The 21,382-nt window shown below is 45.6% G+C and overlaps 1 protein-coding gene across 1 annotated transcript in view; it reads right to left on the reverse strand.

Annotated features, from left to right (window-relative positions):
• The window catches only part of LOC137424738 (nuclear pore complex protein Nup98-Nup96), an 88,911-nt gene that overhangs the window by 49,355 nt on the left and 18,174 nt on the right, over positions 1-21,382 (reverse strand). Inside the window, exons 4-7 of the mRNA XM_068112496.2 lie at positions 7,433-7,554; positions 5,043-5,150; positions 4,623-4,779; positions 2,353-2,519 (exon numbers count right to left, since the gene is read on the reverse strand). Of these exons, the coding sequence (XP_067968597.2) occupies positions 2,353-2,519; positions 4,623-4,779; positions 5,043-5,150; positions 7,433-7,554 (554 nt within the window). The remainder of the gene's footprint in view (positions 1-2,352; positions 2,520-4,622; positions 4,780-5,042; positions 5,151-7,432; positions 7,555-21,382) is intronic.

Here is a 21,382-nt window from a genome sequence, read left to right on the forward strand (position 1 = left end):
AGCGAATATAGAGGCAAAATCCGCGAATGGTGAGGCAAAATCCGCGAATGGTGAGGCAAAATCCACGAACGGTGAGGCAAAATCCGCAAACGGTGAGGCAAAATCCGCGAACGGTGAGGCAAAATCCGCGAACGGTGAGGCAAAATCCGCGAACGGTGAGGCAAAATCCGCGAACGGTGAGGCAAAATCCGCGAACGGTGAGGCAAAATCCGCGAACGGTGAGGCAAAATCCGCGAACGGTGAGGCAAAATCCGCGAACGGTGAGGCAAAATCCGCGAACGGTGAGGCAAAATCCGCAAACGGTGAGGCAAAATCGGCGAACGGTGAGGCAAAATCCATGAACGGTGAGGCAAAATCCGCGAATGGTGAGGCAAAATCCGCAAATGGTGAGGCAAAATCCGCGAATGGTGAGGCAAAATCCGCGAATGGTGAGGCAAAATCCGCGAATGGTGAGGCAAAATCCGCGAATGGTGAGGCAAAATCCGCGAATGGTGAGGCAAAATCCGCGAATGGTGAGGCAAAATCTGCGAATGGTGAGGCAAAATCCACGAACGGTGAGGCAAAATCCACGAACGGTGAGGCAAAATCCGCAAATGGTGAGGCAAAATCCGCGAATGGTGAGGCAAAATCCACGAATGGCGAGGCAAAATCCACGAATGTCGACGATAATCCACGAAGGTTTCATAAATACCGTATGTCAAGCTAATGGCTCATGAAAATTTTTATTTTGCGCCCCTGAAAAAGGCCGCAAATAGGAAAAAAAACCGCATATTCGCATAGGTCACTTTTCCGCTAATAGATAAACAGGTCGCATTTTATCACCCGCGAATACGTGGAACCCGCGAATAGCGAGTCGACAGTACTTAATAAATCGATAATAATTAAGTAAAACTAATGGATTCATCAAAAAAAAATTAAAATATCATTTTTACCAAAGCGCTTCCTAGCTTTCAGCTTCCTGGCTCTAAGGATGACTGAGATATCGCCCGGACAAACAAACAAACAAGAAAACGTACAAACGGAGTGAAAAACCAAGTACTCCCCCTTTCAGCGTGCGTCATCACCGAGCCCCCTTCAGTGCCCGTCGATGACGTCATGCAGCGTCTGAAGATGGAATAGGAAAGAAGCTGTGTACAAAAACTGATTTCTTCAAACTGTCAACAGGATTAGAACAGCACCGGGCAATGCCAGGTACCTCTGCCAGTATGGTGTAAAGGTGGAATCTGTTTTAGGTTTTAGTAGAGCTTGCATCTTGTCAATGCTTGTACATGCACAGTTAGTCACCAGCTTAGGTTAACCTTTTTGGACCAGATATCAAAGAGTTCATTACCTCTGCCACCAAAGGTGGATGGAGGTTGTTTTCACCCCTGTCTGTTTGTTTGTTTGTGAACAAAATATCTCAAAAAGTTGTGGACGGATTCGGACGAAATTTGGCAGAGAAGTAGCATGTATGACAGGGACGAAATGATTAGATTTTGGTGAAGATCCAGATTTGGACAATATAAATTTTTTTCAGTGATTCTTCACCATTGGGAGATGGGGCCAAAAACTATACATTGCGGGATATCTCAAAAGGTTGTGGACGGATTCGGACGAAATTTGGCAGAGATGTAGCATATGTCACAAGGACGAAATGATTAGATTTTGCTAAAGATCCGGATTCGGCTACTGGAATTTTTAAAGTGATTCTTCACCATTGGGAGATAGGGCCAAAAACTATACATTGTGGGATATCTCAAAACGTTATGGATGGATTTGGACGAAACTTGTTGGACAGGTTGAGTGTGTGACAAGAATCGATTCGATTTTGGTCAAGATCTGAATATGGATTCGGATATGAGAATTATTTAATTTTTTAAGTGATTCTTCACCATTGAGTGATATGGCAACCCAGGCAGATGTATGCTCTCCACTGAGTGCAGTTCTAGTTTCATATGTACTCTTCTTCATCGCCTTTTGTTCTTTACCCTTTTTGTCCTCGAGCCTAACTAATATGCCAAACACAATTTTTCCAAGTGGTTTTTTTGTGCAATTAATTTTCTATATACCTGCAAGGAGTACACAAAATCATGTTTTTAACCTGCAGCACAAATCCCTTTGAGGAGAGCTTGATCACAGCTACAACCAATAACCTCCCACAATATAGCTGCACCATTTCACACTCATGTCCACCTGTGCGAGTGTGGACATTGGTATTTTCTTTGTTTGTTTATTTTGCATTAACCGACAGCTATGATCTTTGTCAAATGAAGGGCATGACGTTTTACTTCATAACATGAAGTGTAAAGAATTTCTAGACATTTATCATTTGATCAATGGTCTTTTAAACGTTAATTATACGTACTGTCTTACCCAAGTAGAGTTTGCCTGGCCAAAGGCTGAAGTGTTGCTAAAGTTGAAGGTACCAGGCTGTAAGGTAGTAGCAAATGGTTTGGATCCAAACAACCCACTACTGCTGACAAACTGCTGCTGAGTTTGGTTTGGTTTAAAGAAACCCCCAGATCCAAACCCAGAGGAACCTAAAACAGAAACATGCCATGCCTGCTCAGTATAAAATCTCACCGATCCAAATCCTGATCATTATAAGAGCGCAAGATGGAGTGATCAGGACAATCATACTTTATCATGTTATATCAATAAATCGACCAACACCATGCTTTACATTTCATTGCAGCCTGAGAAACAAGCAGACACAAGTTTTTACAAATATTGCCGAGGTAGGCGAGGTATGTTAAAATCAGACATCCACTCCACATGTGTTCATGTATCACTGCACTATGCATGGCTAAACCTTCGTTAACTCTCAAATGTTATTATCTGCATCACATGTCCCATCGCACCAACCTCTTCACCAATTCCATCTCTTCATCACTGTAAGAGGTAAACACAAACTCTGTGAACTTAGTTCATGCAAACTCAAATAGGGTTGTGTTCAAAATGAGCATTGCTTGCCTAATACCTTGGTCTCCATTTGCACGAGCACACCATTTAGGGTTAAACTTTTGTTCACAGAGAACTACAGCATGTTTACCAAAGTGCTCGATTCCCTGAATGTGAATGTATCAGCTCTTGGAGCATTCAGTTCATTTGAATATTTGATATTTTACAGTTCATTTTACCCATCCACCCTTGGGGAAAATACACATGACCAAAGGGATGCGTACACCCCTTATAATTAGTGGATCCGGCTGTTTCAGCCACACACATTGCCGACAGGTATATGTAATCAAGCACACAGCACATTGGCAGTAGAATGGGCCATACTGAAGAGCTCAGTGACTTTCAACGTGGCACCGTCATATGATGCCACCTTTCCAACAAGTCAGTTCGTCAAATTTCTGCACTACTAGAGCTGCCCCGGGTAACTGTAGGTGCTGTTATTGTGAAGTGGAAACGTCTAGGAGTAACAACAGCTCAGCTGCGAAGTGGTGGACCACACAAGCTCACAGAACAGGACCACCGAGTGCTGAAGAGCGTAGCACGTAAAAATCGTCTGTCCTCTGTTGCAACACTCATACCGAGTTCTACACTGCCTCTGGAAGCAACGTCAGCACAACAACTGTTCGTCGGGAACTTCATGAAATGGGTTTCCATAGCTGAGCAGCCGTCCACAAGCCTAAGATCACCATGCGCCATGCCAAGTGTAGGCTGGAGTGGTGTAAAGCTCGCCGCCATTAGACTCTGGAGCAGTGGAAACACGTTCTCTGGAGTGATGAATCACGCTTCACCATCTAGCAGTCGATGGACAAATCAGGGTTTGGCAGATGCCAGAACACTACCTGCCCGAATGCATAGTGCCAACTGTAAAGTTGGGTGGAGGAAGAATAATGGTCTGGGGCTGTTTTTCATGGTTCGGGCTAGGCCACTTAGTTCCGGTTAAGGGAAATCTTAACGCTACAGCATACAATGACATTCTAGAATCTAGACTATTGTGTGCTTCCAACTTTGTGGCAACAGTTTGGGGAAGGCCCTTTCCTGTTTCAGCTTGACAATGCCCCTGTGCACAAAGCGAGGTCCATACAGAAATGGTTTGTCGAGATTAGTGTGGAATAACTTGACTGGCCTGCACAGAGCCCTGACCTCAACCCCATCGAACACCATTGGGGTGAATTGGTAAGCCGACTGCAAGCCAGGCCTAATCGCCCAACATCAGTGCCCGACCTCACTATTGCTCTTGTGGCTGAATGGAAGCAAATCCCCACAGCAATGTTCCAATATCTAGTAGAAAGCCTTCCCAGAAGAGTGGAGGCTGTTATAGCAGCAAAGGGGGGACAACCCCCATATTAATGCCCATTATTTTGGAATGAGATGTGTGATGTTCAGGTGTCCACATACTTTTGGTCATGTAGTGTATATGACACAAAAACTCTACCACTGCTGGGAAGAATACAGTTTTTTATGGAAATCATCTCAAACAAGGCACAAAGTCACTCTCGGTAAGGGGTTAAGGGAAGATTTAAAAAAGATATGGATAAAGTAAAACAAAATAAATAAATAAATAGAAAATAACAAGAAAACATCCAAGACACAGGAAGTAGCAGAAGTCAGGTAAAATGTGATTAAACATCAAAGATGTACGAAGTAGGAATTTACCAAATTGACATAACCAAAAAATTACACACCTGAGCCAAATGTTGGCTTGTTTATCCCAAATGTGAAACCACTGGTGTTTCCGCCGAATAAACTACCAGTGGAGGCAGTTTGGGCAGAGATTGCACCCTGGCCCATCGTGTTTTGAGGGCCGCAGCGGTTGACTGCATAGTCCTCAAAGCGAAGTTCCTGTTGACGGGAATAAAGAAACCATTCCCAGGTTTGAGGGCTCAGATAAGAAAAGGCACATTAGGTGAAGTAAACAAACAAAAAAGAAAAAAAAAGGATTTTATTGTTACGAAGTGGAGCAAATTCCATCATGCAAAGTTTTCAAGAAAGCAAACTCCAACTCAGGTAACAAAGAGGTATGAAGAATAGAATGATCGTTTTAAGGCCATTTAAAGAGGTATGAAGGAAGGTTGAAAAGAAGGATGAAAGGATGCAAAGCTTACTTCAAAAGATTTCCCCTCGTATTCCTTCATAGCAGTTATGCACTGGAACCTTGTGCTAATGCTGCAGCTGCTCCCATTCTTGAGCATGAAATCGGTCCCAAAGACTGCCTGCATCACAAAGCCATGGATTAACCCTCAAGAGGTACATACAAAATATTGCTAGAGCTATCGGGGTGTTCCAGTTGCTTGGTATGAATCCCCGCAAAACGTCTCAAAGCAGTCGCGGTGGCCAACTGATTTTGTTGTCCTGGGCTGGATCACATATCTATCCAACACAATCGCATGCTAAGTGTGCCAACCGAGACAGTATCTACGCTGCACTAATTCGGTGCTGGGCGTCTGATCTCAATTAACGACACAGTGGAGTTGCTCGGCACATGGCATGGCCATGCTATGGGTGCTAACCACACGTATCCAATTTGTCCTTTAACAGATGCACACAATTGCAACTGTGATCAGAACCACCCAAATTCACCGGGAGACTAAGTGGTTTTATAATGTAATGAGGAACACGGGGGGCAGAAATACAAATGAAGGAAGAAACAACAAATATATTTTATCTCTTGCAGTAAACATGCCCAAGACACAATGAACAAACGGCAGTTCCTTACTTATCGAACTTATCGGACCCAGTCATTCCACAAAAGGTAGGCAATAGCATGGGATAGACAAGATGGAAAATACCCCAGCAATGCCTGGCAGAATACCACTGGACCTTGAGGGGCACGAGCAGGCACCATGTCAATGTCTTTGTGGCTGTCCAATCTGGCCCGAGATTTGGAAGAGAGTGGGCGTGGCTGGTAGGATGGGGCATGGCAGGGTGCAGCACTGGAGGGACATCTTTAAGGGGGGAAAAATCCTGCTGTCTTGCAAGCAGCCTCACCCACTGAGGTTTCAGGGTTCTCCTTTCCCTGTGCTGCTTGTGTCCCCTTTTATCGAGTTTGCCCCTACCCTCCTCCTTGACGCATTTAGCCCCTGCCCTCGAATCCACTCTTGGGCCATGGCCAACTTTGATGGGTCAAGGCACCACCCATCGGCTTGTCAGGTAGATGATACTGAAAGACAGTGTGGTGCCACGACTTTGCCCACCCAAACCCATGCTTGATGGCCTGCCAGGTCACTTCTAAAGGACATAAAAGACACATTACAAAGGAAAGAACATTAAAGAGGGGTGATTAAGGGATGGCGGTTTTAGACACAACCACTAGGGCAAGTAAATGACATCTTTCGACGCTTAATGCAATGCATATCCAATATCACAATTAAATTGCCTCATACTTGTGCTAATACATTTAATACGGGAAATATCTAACCTATCTTATGCAAAGTTAGCCCTTAGATGTCATTCCCGCAACAATATTGCCTCATGTCACTCAAGCTTTTGGGTCTCACTATCTGCCATGATCTTTCCTGGGAAAACCACATTTCCAAGCTGGCCTCCAAAGCCAGTCGCCGACTGGGCATCCTCCGTAGTGTGAAGTCCTTCCTTGGCACACCTGAGCTCCTCACCACATACAAGGCTTTCATCCGTAGCTCAGTGGAATACTGCTCTCCACTCCGGGCTGGTGCTCCTGCCGCACACCTAGCTCGGCTTCACGCTGTAGAAACCAAAGCTTTAAGGATCATTGGTATCTCCCGCGATGAAGCCGATTCTGAGGGCCTTTCACTCTCTCACCGCAGGCAAGTTGGTGGTCTTTCTGTCTTCTACCGACTCCTCTCCGGCCTTGCTCCCCCAGCTCTGTCTGTACTCTGTCCCCCAAATATTCCTGCAGGATGCACAAGAACTGCCAGCAACCCTCTTCTGGTGAAACTGCCAAAATCAAGACTCTCTGCTCACCTTCACTCTTTCATTCCTCTTTTTTCCCCACCTCTGGAACAAACTCCCTCACTCCCTTAAATCCCACTCCTCCCTCCAGGTCTTTAAAACAGCTGTCCACCACCATCTCTTATCTTCCACCATCCAAAACCTTGATCTTTTCTACCCCCGTTAATACACCCCAAATCCACATCTTTCAATCCCCAACTTCATTCCTGAAATTCCTTGTAGTGTCAAGTTGTTTTGTACCATGTACCCCTTCCCTCCCCCTCCCCCTCCCCCCCACCCCACCCGACAGCCCTCTCCCTTCCACAGATCTCTCGATGTTCCTGTCCTCTACTGTTGTGCTTGTGTGCTCCCCTCTCTCTCCCCCCATCTTGTCTCCCCCTCCCTTTATTGTTTTACGTGTCCATTTATGTTTTTGTGTTTTATGTGCAAATATGTGTTTGATGTGCTAGCTCTTAAATGAGCCTAGATCTTCTATACAAAAAAAAAGAAGAAAAAAAAAGTCCATTGAAGAAGAGTGCAAAAGCAAACAGGAAAATAATTTCAAGTTTTTGAAAGGAAGCCTTACATTGAACTTCACAGAAGTGCCAGTGAGAGGGATTCCAAAAGGAGAGCCAAACAAACCACTGGAAGACTGTGTGGAACCACTACCAAACATTCCACCAGAGCCGAGGGGGGTGGTCCCAAAACCTGCGTGGTAAAGGTAAAAACAAAGTCACATGAGGCAAGTATCTATTTTACCTTCAGATATTTTATTTTCAGGCGAGGCCGATATTTATAAACAATAGGCTGGAAAAAGCCAGAAGTAAGCAAAGTAATGTGAATTTGTATTCTGGTGTTCTGCCCAAAGGCAGGTCCAGTACTGCCACTGCAGTTTCTTGGCCAGGGTTATGCTGGGTGGTTTGCTGTTGAATTCCCAGCAGTAGTTAGCACAGTTAGAGTGCGACTAGAGTAAGTGAAAGGTTGATGATGGTGAAAATAATGATTGGAAAGCTCTTGGTGAACATCATATGCTCCGCAGGTTGGTCGGAGCGATGAAGAGAAGGACAAGTTCTGGTGTGCTATAGAGAAGCTGATGGAAAACGTGAAAGATGCGGAAGTTGTTGTGGTAGGAGGAGACCTAAATGGACATGTGGGAAGGAGTATGGACGATTTTGAGGGAGTTCATGGGGGTTACGGATATGGTGTGAGAAATAGAGAAGGTGAAAGGATTTTGGAGTTTGCTGATGGAGCTGATTTGTTGATTTGTAATACTCAGTTCCAGAAAGAGGATAATAAGCTTGTTACATACATGTCAGGTGGGTCGACGACAACCGTTGACTACCTGCTGGTGCGTAGGCGAGGTGGGGGCACCTCCGGTACACGAAGGTGATCCCGGGGGAGGAGGCTGTTTCATGGCACCACTTGGTTGTCTGCGACATAAGGGTGAAAGGTGCGAGGGGAGCTCGGCGAGTGAAGTCCCAACCGAGAATGAAGGTGTGGAGGTTGAAAGAGGTGACAGTGAGGGAGGCATTAAAAGAGAGGCTGAGTATGGTGGAGGATGATGTGGTTGAGCTTGAAAGTGGTTGGATGTCAATGAAAGATAGTTTGTTGGGAGCCGTTGGTGAGGTATGTGGATGGACAAAAGGACCACCGAGGCACTCGGAAACATGGTGGTGGGATGATGAAGTTGGAAAGAAGATTGACGAGAAGAGGAAGAAGTTCAAGGAGTGGCAGAAGGCGAAGGGTATGGGAGCAGAAAAGGCAGAGCATGAAAGTTATAAGGCAGCCAAGAAGGCTGCAAAGAAAGAGGTAGCAATGTCACAGGAGGCATGTAGGAAAATGTTCGGAGAACGCTTGAATTCGGAAGAGGGTCAGAGAGCGGTATTCAGGATTGCAAAGCAGATAGCGAAAGAGAGGTGTGATGTGATGGGGGTGATTTGCTTGAAGGATGAAGTGGGACAAATCGTTGTGGACCCAGATGGAATTAAAGGAAGATGGAAGAGATATATGGAAATACTGCTGAATGCAGAGAATGAATGGGACGGCAACATAGAGAATAACCCAGTTTTAGGACCAGCAGAGTAGATAACCGAGAAGGAAGTTATTGGTTAGCCGTTATTGGTTAGCTGTGAAGGAAGTTATTGATAAAAGCAATGAAGAGTAGAAAAGCGGGAGGGCCGACGGGAGTTGTGGGAGATATGTTGAAGGCAGCGGGAAATTGGGGTGTGAAGAGAATGACAGAGATCTGCAATCTGGTGGTGAAAGTAGGCCGCATTCCAGTGGATTGGGAACTGAGTACCCTCGTCCCTCTATACAGGGGGAAAGGTGACCCTCTGGACTGTGGCTCGTATCGAGCGATAAAGTTATTGGAGCATGGAATGAAGGTATTGGAAAGGGTGTTGGAGAGGAGGATAAGGAAGAAAGTGAAGATTGACGAAATGCAGTTTGGATATATGCCAGGAAAAGGAACGACAGGCATGCTTTTTATTGTGAGGCAGTTGCAGGAGAAGTATATGGAGAAGAGGAAGAAGTTGTTTCTTGGGTTTGTTGATCTGGAGAAAGCATTCGATAGGGTTCCACGTGAAGTAGCGACATGGGCATTGAGGAAGTTAGGAGTGGAGGAATGGTTGATCAGAGTCGTGATGGCAATGTACAAAAGAGCGCGCACAGCTGTAAGGACGAAGGACGGGAACAGTGGTGAGTTTGAGGTGAAGGTGGGAGTGCATCAGGGGTCGGTACTAAGTGCACTACTATTTGTAGCTGTGATGGAGGTGCTGGCTCAGAACGTAAAAGAGGGTTTACCATGGGAGTTGTTGTATGCAGATGATCTGGTGTTGATTGCAGAAAGTATGGATGGACTGAAGGAGAAGATGAACAAGTGGAAGGAATGTATGGAGACAAAAGGTCTGAAGGTGAATATCGGAAAAACGAAGGTGATGGCAAGTGGTAAAGCATGTGGTGAGGTGGAAAGAACTGGGAAGTGGCCGTGTGCTGTGTGCAGGAAGGGTGTCGGAGTGAATTCCATTCAATGTACAATGTGCGCTGAGTGGGTTCATCAAAAATGTAGTGGTCTGAGAGGGTCATTAACCAGTGTGGCAGCTACATTCAAGTGTAAGGTGTGCACAGAGGGAGCTGCAGATGGAGGAAATGTTGAGTTGGATCTTAGAGATGGCGTGAAGCTGGAAGGTGTGAAAACATTTTGTTACCTTGGAGACATGCTGAATGGAGAAGGTGGATCAGACTCGGCAACGGTTGCTCGAGTGAGATGTGCATGGAAGAAGTTTCGGGAACTGAGTGGCGTGCTGACGAGGAGGGGAGTGTCATTGAAGCTGAAGGGAAAGGTGTATGCTGCATGTGTGAGAAGTGTTATGATTTATGGGAGTGAGACATGGGTAATGACCGTAGAGCAGCAACGAAGGCTGGAAAGGGTGGAAATGCTATATGCATTATATAAAGGCTAAAGAAAGGGGCTATATAAAGGAAGGGGCTATATAAAATAAATGCATTATTATTATTATTAAATGCGAATGGTTCGGTGGATGTGTGGAGTATCGTTGAGAGAGAGGAAGACAAATGATGAATTGCGAAAGATGATGGGAATAGAGCCTGTGATGGATGCTGTGAAGAGAAACAGGTTGAGATGGTTTGGTCATGTGTTGAGGAAGGATAAAAGTGACTGGTTGAAAAGAGTGATGGAAATGAAAGTAGAAGGAAGTAGAGGATGGGGAAGACTGAGAAAGACTTGGCTAAAGATGGTGGAAGAAGAAATGTGGGCAAGGGGGTTAACAAGGAGATGCAGAAAATAGGGCAAAATGGAGAACATTGTCATGGGGACCGCAAGGCTAACCCCCGATCTTGCAGGGAAAATGGCCTTAAAATGCCTGTTGTTCTTGTTGTTGTAGTTAACACAAAGGAACCAAGAAAGAGCAATCAGAGATTGCAGACCCACGCCGGGACGTGTTTTCAGTGGTTTTTAAGACCTTTTTTTTTTCTTTTTCTTTTTTTTATACAAGATCGAGGCTCGTGAAAGAGCTAACATTAATCACACAAAAAGTCAAACCGACACAAACCAACACATAAAACACAAAATAAGGGGAGCGGTAGACAAGATGGGGAGAGAGGGCGAAGGACACAAAAACAACATTTGAGAGCAGGGACATCGAGAGAACTGTGGGAGGGAGAGGGCTTGGGGGGAGGTGGGAGAGGTATAAAACATATGGACACTGCAAGGACTTCCAGGAAAGAAGTTGGAATTTTGAAAAAGTGTATCTGGGGTGAATTAGCGGAGGTAGAAAAGATCAAGGTTTTGGATGGGGGAAGATAAGAGATGGTGGTGAACAGAGCCAGAACAAATATGGTGGCTTTTGTGTTGAAACAAATATGGCGGCCGAAACACGTGACCGATGAAGTCATTAATTTTTTTGCTCCACCAATTTATCCCGAGATGATGCTCAAGAAATTTCATCTTGATCGGATGAAGTTTTGTACTTGTCGAATTATGTCGTCATAATGGAGGCACCTATGACATCATCATTAACATTTGTTTTTCCACATAGAGAGATCTTTACAATGATCCATGTCTCATGTCTCAATGCAGCGCTTTTGGAGATATAGAGGTGCAAAATTTTTCGGTTCTTCCAAGATGGCGACCATACGTGACCTATAACGTCATAATTTTTTATTTTTTTTACTCTACAGGTGGAGTTGCACCTCTGATGAAACTTTCCCTGTCAATCGGACCAACGGTTGGAGAGAACATCATATTTATACTGTGCAAACAAACAGACAGAAAGACATACAAACAAATTGACTCAAATGCAATACCCTCTCCTCAGGCGAGGGTAATAAAGAAAAACAAGACTGAAAGTCTAACATCGGCGTAGCCGGGCTTGTTTTATACTTTAGTTGAAGAGGATAGTATGACCTGGGTGGGGATACCAGTTAACAAATAATGCAAGTATTTAAAAATTTTTGGCATTGAGACTGGTTCATTCTATGTTTGGAGTCAACAATGAACCAACCATACACCGCTTCAATATAGAAGCTTTGCAATAACTACAAAGGCATTGCAGTGTTACTATAATATATACAACAACAACAACAACAGGCATTTTAAGGCCATTTTCCCTGCCAGAGCGGGGGTTCGCCTTGCGGTCCCCACGACAATCTTCTCCATATTGCCCTATTTTCTGCATCTCCCCTTGTTAACCCCCTTGCCCGCATTTCTTCTTCGACCATCTTCAGCCAAGTCTTTCTCGGTCTTCCCCGTCCTCTACTTCCTTCTACATTCATTTCCATCACTCTTCTCAACCAGTCACTTTCATCCTTCCTCAACACATGACCAAACCATCTCAACCTGTTTCTCTTCACAGCATCCATCACAGGCTCTATTCCCATCATCTTTCGCAATTCATCATTTGTCTTCCCCTCTCTCTCAACAATACTCCACACATCCACCGAACCATTTGCATTTCCACCCTTTCCAGCCTTCGTTGCTGCTCTACGTTCATTACCCATGTCTCGCTCCCATAAATCATAACACTTCTCACACATGCAGCATACAGCTTTCCCTTCAGCTTCAATGACACTCCCCTCCTCGTCAGCACGCCACTCAGTTCCCGAAACTTCTTCCATGCACATCTCACTCGAGCAACCGCTGCCGAATCTGATCCACCTTCTCCATTCAGCACGTCTCCTAGGTAACAAAATGTTTTCACACCTTCCAGCTTCACGCCGTCTCCAAGATCCAACTCAACATTTCCTCCATCTGCAGCTCCCTCTGTGCACACCTTACACTTGAATGTAGCTGCCACACTGGTTAATGACCCTCTCAGACCACTACATTTTTGATGAACCCACTCAGCGCACATTGTACATTGAATGGAATTCACTCCGACACCCTTCCTGCACACAGCACACGGCCACTTCCCAGTTCTTTGACCTCACCACATGCTTTACCACTTGCCATCACCTTCGTTTTTCCGATATTCACCTTCAGACCTTTTGTCTCCATACATTCCTTCCACTTGTTCATCTTCTCCTTCAGTCCATCCATACTTTCTGCAATCAACACCAGATCATCTGCAGACAACAACTCCCACGGTAAACCCTCCTTTACGTTCCGAGCCAGCACCTCCATCACAGCAACAAATAGTAGTGGACTTAGTACCGACCCCTGATGCACTCCCACCTTCACCTCAAACTCACCACTGTTCACGTCCTTCGTCCTTACAGCTGTGCATGCTCTTTTGTACATTGTCATCACCACTCTGATCAACCATTCCTCCACTCCTAACTTCCTCAATGCCCATGTCACTACTTCACGTGGAACCCTATCGAATGCTTTCTCCAGATCAACAAACCCAAGAAACAACTTCTTCCTCTTCTCCATGTACTTCTCCTGCAACTGCCTCACAATAAAAAGCGCGTCTGTCGTTCCTCTTCCTGGCATAAATCCAAACGGCATTTCGTCAATCTTCACTTTCTTCCTTATCCTCCTCTCCAACACCCTTTCCAATACCTTCATTCCATGCTCCAATAACTTTATTGCTCGATACGAGCCACATTCCAGAGGGTCACCTTTCCCCTTGTACAGAGGGACGAGGGTACTCAGTTCCCAATCCACTGGAATGCGGCCTTCTTTCACCACCAGATTGCAGAATTCTCTTCACACCCCAATTTCCCGCTGCCTTCAACATATCTCCCACAACTCCCGTCGGCCCTCCTGCTTTTCTACTCTTCATTGCTTTAATCGCTTCCTCAACTTCCTTCTCGGTTATCTTCTCTGCCGGTCCTAAAACTGGGTTACTCTCTATGTTGCCATCCCATTCATTCTCTGTATTCAACAGTATTTCCATATATCTCTTCCATCTTCCTTTAATTCCATCTGGGTCCACAACGATTTGTCCCACTTCATCCTTCAAGCAACTCACCCCCATCACATCGCACCTCTCTTTCGCTATCTGCTTTGCAATCCTGAATACCGCTCTCTGACCCTCTTCCGAATCCAAGCGTTCTCCGAACATTTTCCTACATGCCTCCTGTGCCTTTGCTACCTCTTTCTTTGCAGCCTTCTTGGCTGCCTTATAACTTTCATGCTCTGCTTTTTCTGCCCCCACACCCTTTGCCTTCTGCCACTCCTTGAACTTCTTCCTCTTCTCGTCAATCTTCTTTCCAACTTCATCATCCCACCACCATGTTTCCGAGTGCCTCGGTGGTCCTTTTGTCCATCCACATACCTCACCAACGGCTCCCAAAAGACTATCTTTCATTGACATCCCACCACTTTCAAGCTCAACCACATCATCCTCGACCATACTCAGCCTCTCTTTGAATGCCTCCCTCACTGTCACCTCTTTCAACCTCCACACATTCATTCTCGGTTGGTACTTCACCCGCCGAGCTCTCCTCGCACCTTTCACCCTTATGTCACAGACAACCAAGTGGTGCTGTGAAACAGCCTCTTCCCCCGGGATCACCTTTGTGTCCCGGAGGTGCCCCCTATCTCGCCTACGCACCATCAGGTAGTCAACAGTTGTCGTCGACCCACCTGAAATGTATGTAACAAGCTTATTATCCTCTTTCTGGAACTGAGTATTACAAATCAACAAATCAGCTCCATCAGCAAAATCCAAAATCCTTTCACCTTCTCCATTTCTCACACCATATTCGTAAACCCCATGAACTCCCTCAAAACCGTCCACACTCCTTCCCACATGTACATTTAGGTCTCCTGCAACCACAACAACTTCCTCATCTTTCACGTTTTCCATCAGCTTCTCTATCGCACACCAGAACTTGGCCTTCTCTTCATCACTCCGACCAACCTGCAGAGCATATCCTGAGATGATGTTCACCAAGAGCTTTCCAATCATCATTTTCACCATCATCAACCTTTCACTCACTCTCGTCACACTCACCACACTGTCTACAAACTCCTCAGAAAACAGGACACCAACACCATTCACGCCCTCCGGGCACCCTTGCCACACAAACTTGTATTTCTGTCCCTGCCTACCCTTCACCATTCTCACACCACTTCCCTTCCATCTCGTCTCTTGCACACAACATATGTCCACTCTTCTTCTGACCAATACTTCCACCACTTCTCCTGATCTCCCTGTCATTGTCCCTACATTCCATGTCCCAAACCTCAGAAACCGATCTCCACGTCGAGCATCAGACTTTTCGTCGTCATAAATGGAATGATTTCCACCCTTGCTTCGATCGGGTTCCCCACCTTGAGTTTTGACGAGAGGGAGTGGGGTCCCCCACGGGGTACTTCGGGCTGTACCCTGCCCATATGTAGTTGTAATTGTCATGGTTCTCTTTTCTATAATATATATCATGTTACTATATATATTACTATATATATTACTATATATATTACTATATATATTACTATATATATTACTATATATATTACTATATATATTACTATATATATTACTATATATATTACTATATATATATATATATATATATATATATATATATAATATATATATATATATATATATATATATATATATATATATATAATATATATATTACTATATATATATATATATATATATATATATATATATATATATATATATATATATATATATATAATATATATCAGATCATGTTGTTCTATCATGTTACTATAATATATATACTATATTATTAGTATTAGCAATTAAAATATCAAAATAATGAAGTAGATCAAAACAAACAATTGTGTAGCGTAGAGTACAATAATTGTGTAGCAGGGGTGCAAAAGTAGACCCAGAGTGGTGCACAACAAAGGCACCATGAAGTGTTGCGAGAAAAAAAAAGAAAAAAAAGCTGTACCAAGCCTCCCCATGAAGTTCAACCATACGGAATAAGCCATGTAGGTTGCGACGTTGACCATCTCCCCGACCTCCATCCCACAATTCCGGCAATATCCACAGCGTTTGCGCAGAAAAATACTGAGAAATCCCATGCACACGCAGCAGAGAACACCAAGGTCCACACGTAGACCAAGCAGCAGGTGGAGGGGCACAGGAACGAGCACGGTGGTGGGCTCGATGGTGAGCAGATCAAGTCATGAGCAGAGGGAGGGCAGCCATGGCAGAAAGGGAGTGCCCCTCTGTGATGCAAAGGCAGATCCAAAACGTTGCCGACAAAACCAAGGAGAAGCATGCAACGCAGAGCCAGGTACACAACAGAGTGCCAAGTGTGCAGCAGAGAGCCAGGTGCACAACGGAGAGCCAGATGCACAACGGAGAGCCATGTGCGCAACGGAGAGCCATGTGCGCAACGGAGAGCCATGTGTGCAACGGAGAGCCATGTGCGCAACGGAGAGCCAGGTGCGCAACCAGGAGCCGAATCCATCGAAATACATGGTAATTCCCATCTCGCCAGCAGCCCAAGGACAGCACGGGCACCAAGGCAAAATGCAGAGCCAAGAATATGGCACCACTCACGACTCGCAGGTTTTCAAGCATTCTTCCATCATGATCCTTGCTCATAATCCCGCCGATAAAACACACCACCAGAAACCTCCCGCAGCCCGAATGGTCATGAACCTGAACATCACAAAAACCACCACATCCACGAACAGGGGCACGCAGTCCATGCTGGCATGGAAGGAGGGTGCACCTCGCCGGCACAGAGACCATCAGAGGGTCGGTCACTGCAGAACCACATAGGCCTCACAGAGGCAGAACCCCAGCACCGAACCATGCGATACAGGGAGCTCAAGGTGTCTGGACAGTCATTATGAATCCATATTGAAGCATTGGAACTCCCTCATTTGCTAAATTAAAATATGAATTAAAATAAACTAAAAACAAAACTGCAAAACTTAAGGACTACTTTCACCACGAGACACACGCATGATACTGGATAATCCCGGTATTAGTTTATTCTACGTTTCGAGCCAACAATGAACCAACCATACACCACTTCAATCTAGAAACTTTGCAAAAACAACAAAGGGATTGCAGTGTTGCAATTATATTTACTATATTATTATTATGAAAACAGGACTTCGACTTCCGGTCCCTCGAGCGACGGGGCTTGCTTCGATCTCTCCACGGCATCAAAGTTTGAGTGTTTTCCCGTTCGTTTCTTTGTCAAATTTCTGCTGGGTATTTTGTTGTGTATGTGTTATTGTGTGTTTCTATTTGGTTTTGGTTTTGTTGTTGTTGCAAATTTGTGTGTAATTAGTCGTTTCTTTGTTCGCGCCTCGTGCGCCCTGGTGTCTCGTGCGGCCTCCTCGTCTCGACTTGTGCCCCGCCCCCTATATCTCGTTTTTCTTTCACCTCTGCTCCTGCTTTCTCAAATCCACGTTCTCACTTAGAGACTTTTCCCAGATTGTTTTTCATGGTTTTGTTTAAATATTATTTAAATATGTTTAAACCGCAGCCGTGATGCTGACGCCGCCCCCCCCCCCCCTCCCCCACCCCCCCAGAATTTCCATGTTTTAAACCTTTCCCAGTGTGTACCCTGGATAAGAATAGGTACGCCGTATCCCTGCGTGTCGTAAGAGGCGACTAAGAGGGTTGGCGTCAGGAATGGCATCCGGCCATAAAAAAAAACAAAAAACTGCCTCAAAAAGAGAACCATGACAATTACAACGACATATGGGTAGGGTACAGCCCGAAGTGGAGATCGGTTTCTGAGGTTTGGGACGTGGAATGTAGGGACAATGACAGGGAGATCAGGAGAAGTGGTGGAAGTATTGGTCAGAAGAAGAGTAGACATATGTTGTGTGCAAGAGACGAGATGGAAGGGAAGTGGTGTGAGAATGGTGAAGGGTAGGCAGGGACAGAAATACAAGTTTGTGTAGCAAGGGTGCCTGGAGGGCGTGAATGGCGTTGGTGTCCTGTTTTCTGAGGAGTTTGTAGACAGTGTGGTGAGTGTGACTAGAGTGAGCGATAGGTTGATGATGGTGAAAATGATGATTGGAAAGCTCTTGGTGAACGTCATCTCGGGATATGCTCCGCAGGTTGGTCGGAGCGATGAAGAGAAGGACAAGTTCTGGTGTGCGATAGAGAAGCTGATGGAAAACGTGAAAGATGAGGAAGTTGTTGTGGTAGGAGGGGACCTAAATGGACATGTGGGAAGGAGTATGGATGGTTTTGAGGGAGTTCATGGGGGTTACGGATATGGTGTGAGAAATGGAGAAGGTGAAAGGATTTTGGAGTTTGCTGATGGAGCTGATTTGTTTATTTGTAACACTCATTTCCAGAAAGGGGATAATAAGCTTGTTACATACACGTCAGGTGGGTCGACGACAACCGTTGACTACCTGATGGTGCGTAGGCGAGATAGGGGGCACCTCCGGGACACAAAGGTGATCCCGGGGGAGGAGGCTGTTTCACAGCACCACTTGGTTGTCTGCGACGTAAGGGTGAAAGGTGCGAGGAGAGCTCGGCGGGTGAAGTACCAACTGAGAATGAAGGTGTGGAGGTTGAAAGAGGTGACAGTAAGGGAGGCATTAAAAGAGAGGCTGAGTAGGGTCGAGGATGATGTGGTTGAGCTTGAAAGTGGTTGGATGTCAATGAAAGCTAGTCTGTTGGGAGCCGTTGGTGAGGTATGTGGATGGACAAAAGGACCACCGAGGCACTCGGAAACATGGTGGTGGGATGATGAAGTTGGAAAGAAGATTGACGAGAAGAGGAAGAAGTTCAAGGAGTGGCAGAAGGCGAAGGGTACGGGAGCAGAAACAGCAGAGCATGAAAGTTATAAGGCAGCCAGGAAGGCTGCAAAGAAAGAGGTAGCAAAGGCGCAGGAGGCATGTAGGAAAATGTTCGGAGAACGCTTGGATTCGGAAGAGGGTCAGAAAGCAGTATTCAGGATTGCAAAGCAGATAGCGAAAGAGAGGTGTGATGTGATGGGGGTGAGTTGCTTGAAGGATGAAGTGGGACAAATCGTTGTCGACCCAGATGGAATTAAAGGAAGATGGAAAAGATATATGGAAATGCTGTTGAATACAGAGAATGAATGGGATGGCAACATAGAGAATAACCCAGTTTTAGGACCGGCAGAGAAGATAACTGAGAAGGAAGTTGAGGAAGCGATAATACCCCCATTTCACTTATGCCGATCAACCCCGATCTGCACAACGGGAACGATCCTATTTGGAACGGGATCAATCGGCATGATCGTAAAGGGAAAGTCTTCGATCTTTGTCGATCGGGACAAAAAAATAGATCGGGGCGATTTTTTAAACATGTTTAAAATTTCCATCCCGATCTGAAATAGCGGGACTGATCGTGATTACAGCGTGAATGCAACGTAGTCCATCGGAATGATCGTAGTTAGAACGGCTTGATCGTAGTTAGAACGGCTTGATCGTGATTACAGCGTCGTTGCAGCGGGAGGATTATCTTGTGCTGTTTCGACGACGATCGTTACCTATCCGTCCCGCTCCAATGCCGATCAAAGCCGCTGTATATAAATCGGTCCGGATTGCATCAGCCTCACCCGATCAAGTATTTCGACACGACAACATCGCTCGCAATATCTCCGATCAAAAATGGCACCGAGGACCAAGAAGAAGTCTACGAAGAAGAAGATTGTTGTTACCCCCCCCCCCCCCCCCCCCCCCCCCGGAGGAAACTGCACCTGTTGAAGCTGCTCCTGCCCCTGAGCATGAGCCTGAAATGGAGAAAGAAGAGGCAGAAGAGGAGCTGCCTTTAGAGCCTGTTGAACAAGAAGAGAGTGCTCCCACGAAGAGGCAGAAGAAAGACTGGCTCCACGTGAACTGCACAGACCAGGAGGAAGAAGAGATTGCGGACTTCCTCGAAAAGAACCCGGTCCTCTACGATAAGAAGATGAAGTTGTGGAGAAACACTCAACATAACGATAACATCTGGAAGACGCAAGCTGAGAAAATGGAGCGTGAAGTCCTGCTGCTGAAGACCTGGTATGACTCCATCCGCACGAGGTTCGGCCGGCTGAAGAAGACCAAGTCTGGCCAGTGAGAGAGACCAGTGGATATGGGGCCAGCTGCAGTTCCTCCAATCACACATCGGCGAAGTGAAGAGGAGGCCCATGGTCAGTGTAAGTATATGTCCTTTGTTGCATTAATGAATTTCTCGTCTTTGTTATGAACATGTATACCACCTTCCTTATTAGTGTATGTACTTATAATTTGTTCTTCTGTTCACAGCTCACAGCCATAGCCACAGACACAGGCACCAGTGATGCTGCAGTGGTGGTCATCAGCAGCCCGACTGAGTCCACACCCACCTCAACCATCGCTTCATCCACCCGAGGTAGGAGGCAGGCAGATGCAGACGCTTTGATGGAGCTAGACCAAAACCAGGCCCAGATCACAGACTTGGTCAAGCAGCTCCTCGAACAGATGAAGCCAGCCAAGAACAGCGAAAGGTTCAAGTTCTGTGAGTATATCTACGAGGTCCTGGAAGGTCTGAGTCACGAGGTGTACAGGAAGGCTTCAAGGGAGATCTGGGACTGCCTCCAGCATGCCCGTGACGTCGACGACAACAGGCAGACCCAGCCTCAGCCTGGATTTTCGCAGCCTCAGCCTGGGCCTTCTCAGCAGTACCCTCACCAGTGGCAACCGGATCCCAGCCAGTGGCCAACTCAGCCTGCAAGCCAGCCACAGCACCCTTTTAGTGTGTGGCAGTCTCACCCAGCCTGGCTTTAGCAGAACTTCCAACCCATCTCCAACCCCTCCAACACTGCACCCCACCGAGGCAAACAGATCACGCAGTTGCAAGCTCTGATACCAGGCAGTGCACCCATCACCAGCACCCCATTGGCAGCAGGAGATGCATCCCTAGACTCATCATCCCTCCACCCGAATACCTGTCTCAGCAGTTTGCTCCGCCAGATCCGCCAAGACGAAGAGAAGGAGAAGGAGGGAGATGGAGACACTGCTAATGATCTATGAGTCTTTGTGTTTTGATGATGTATGAGTGAAAGTGATGCTTTGTGTTGAATGAAGAATAAAAGTTGAAAAAAGAACACTTTTTGTCAACGTTGTTAAGTGGAATTGATAACTGCATGAGCCAAATTGCATTGCCCAATAACCCCATGGTCTAAAATTAAAAGCAGTACAAGTTAAACAAATATTATTAATGATCAATTTTACCGCTTTTAATTTTATGACTTTTTAATTTAGTGAATGCAAGCTTTGATCCCCTCTACCCAGCAAAAACTTGTCAAATTTTTAGCTTTTATTTTGAAGACCTTTCATTTTGCAATGCATTTTCATCCCCTCAACCCAGCAATAATAACTTCTCCCTTTCCAACCAACACAAGGCAAACATTGAATATCAAGTTTCATAATGTTTATTGTCACATGAATATCAATAGAAATCATTATCAATGCAATACATAACAATACAACAATGTCCTCCAAAATGTCTTTCAACTCCTTCCCATAGTGTCTCTAATGATGTCTCACCATCCTCTCCTGCTATGGAACTGCACCAGCAGGGCTGTTAAAATAGAGTCTCAGTACCTCCCTCTGACGCTTGGCCTCTACACTGTCCCTGTTACCTCGAACTGCCTGCTCCACCTCTAACAT

This window comes from Myxine glutinosa, chromosome 4 (genome assembly GCF_964187855.1).
Source record: "Myxine glutinosa chromosome 4, kmMyxGlut1.1, whole genome shotgun sequence".
In the NCBI taxonomy this organism is placed as follows: Eukaryota; Metazoa; Chordata; class Myxini; order Myxiniformes; family Myxinidae; genus Myxine; species Myxine glutinosa.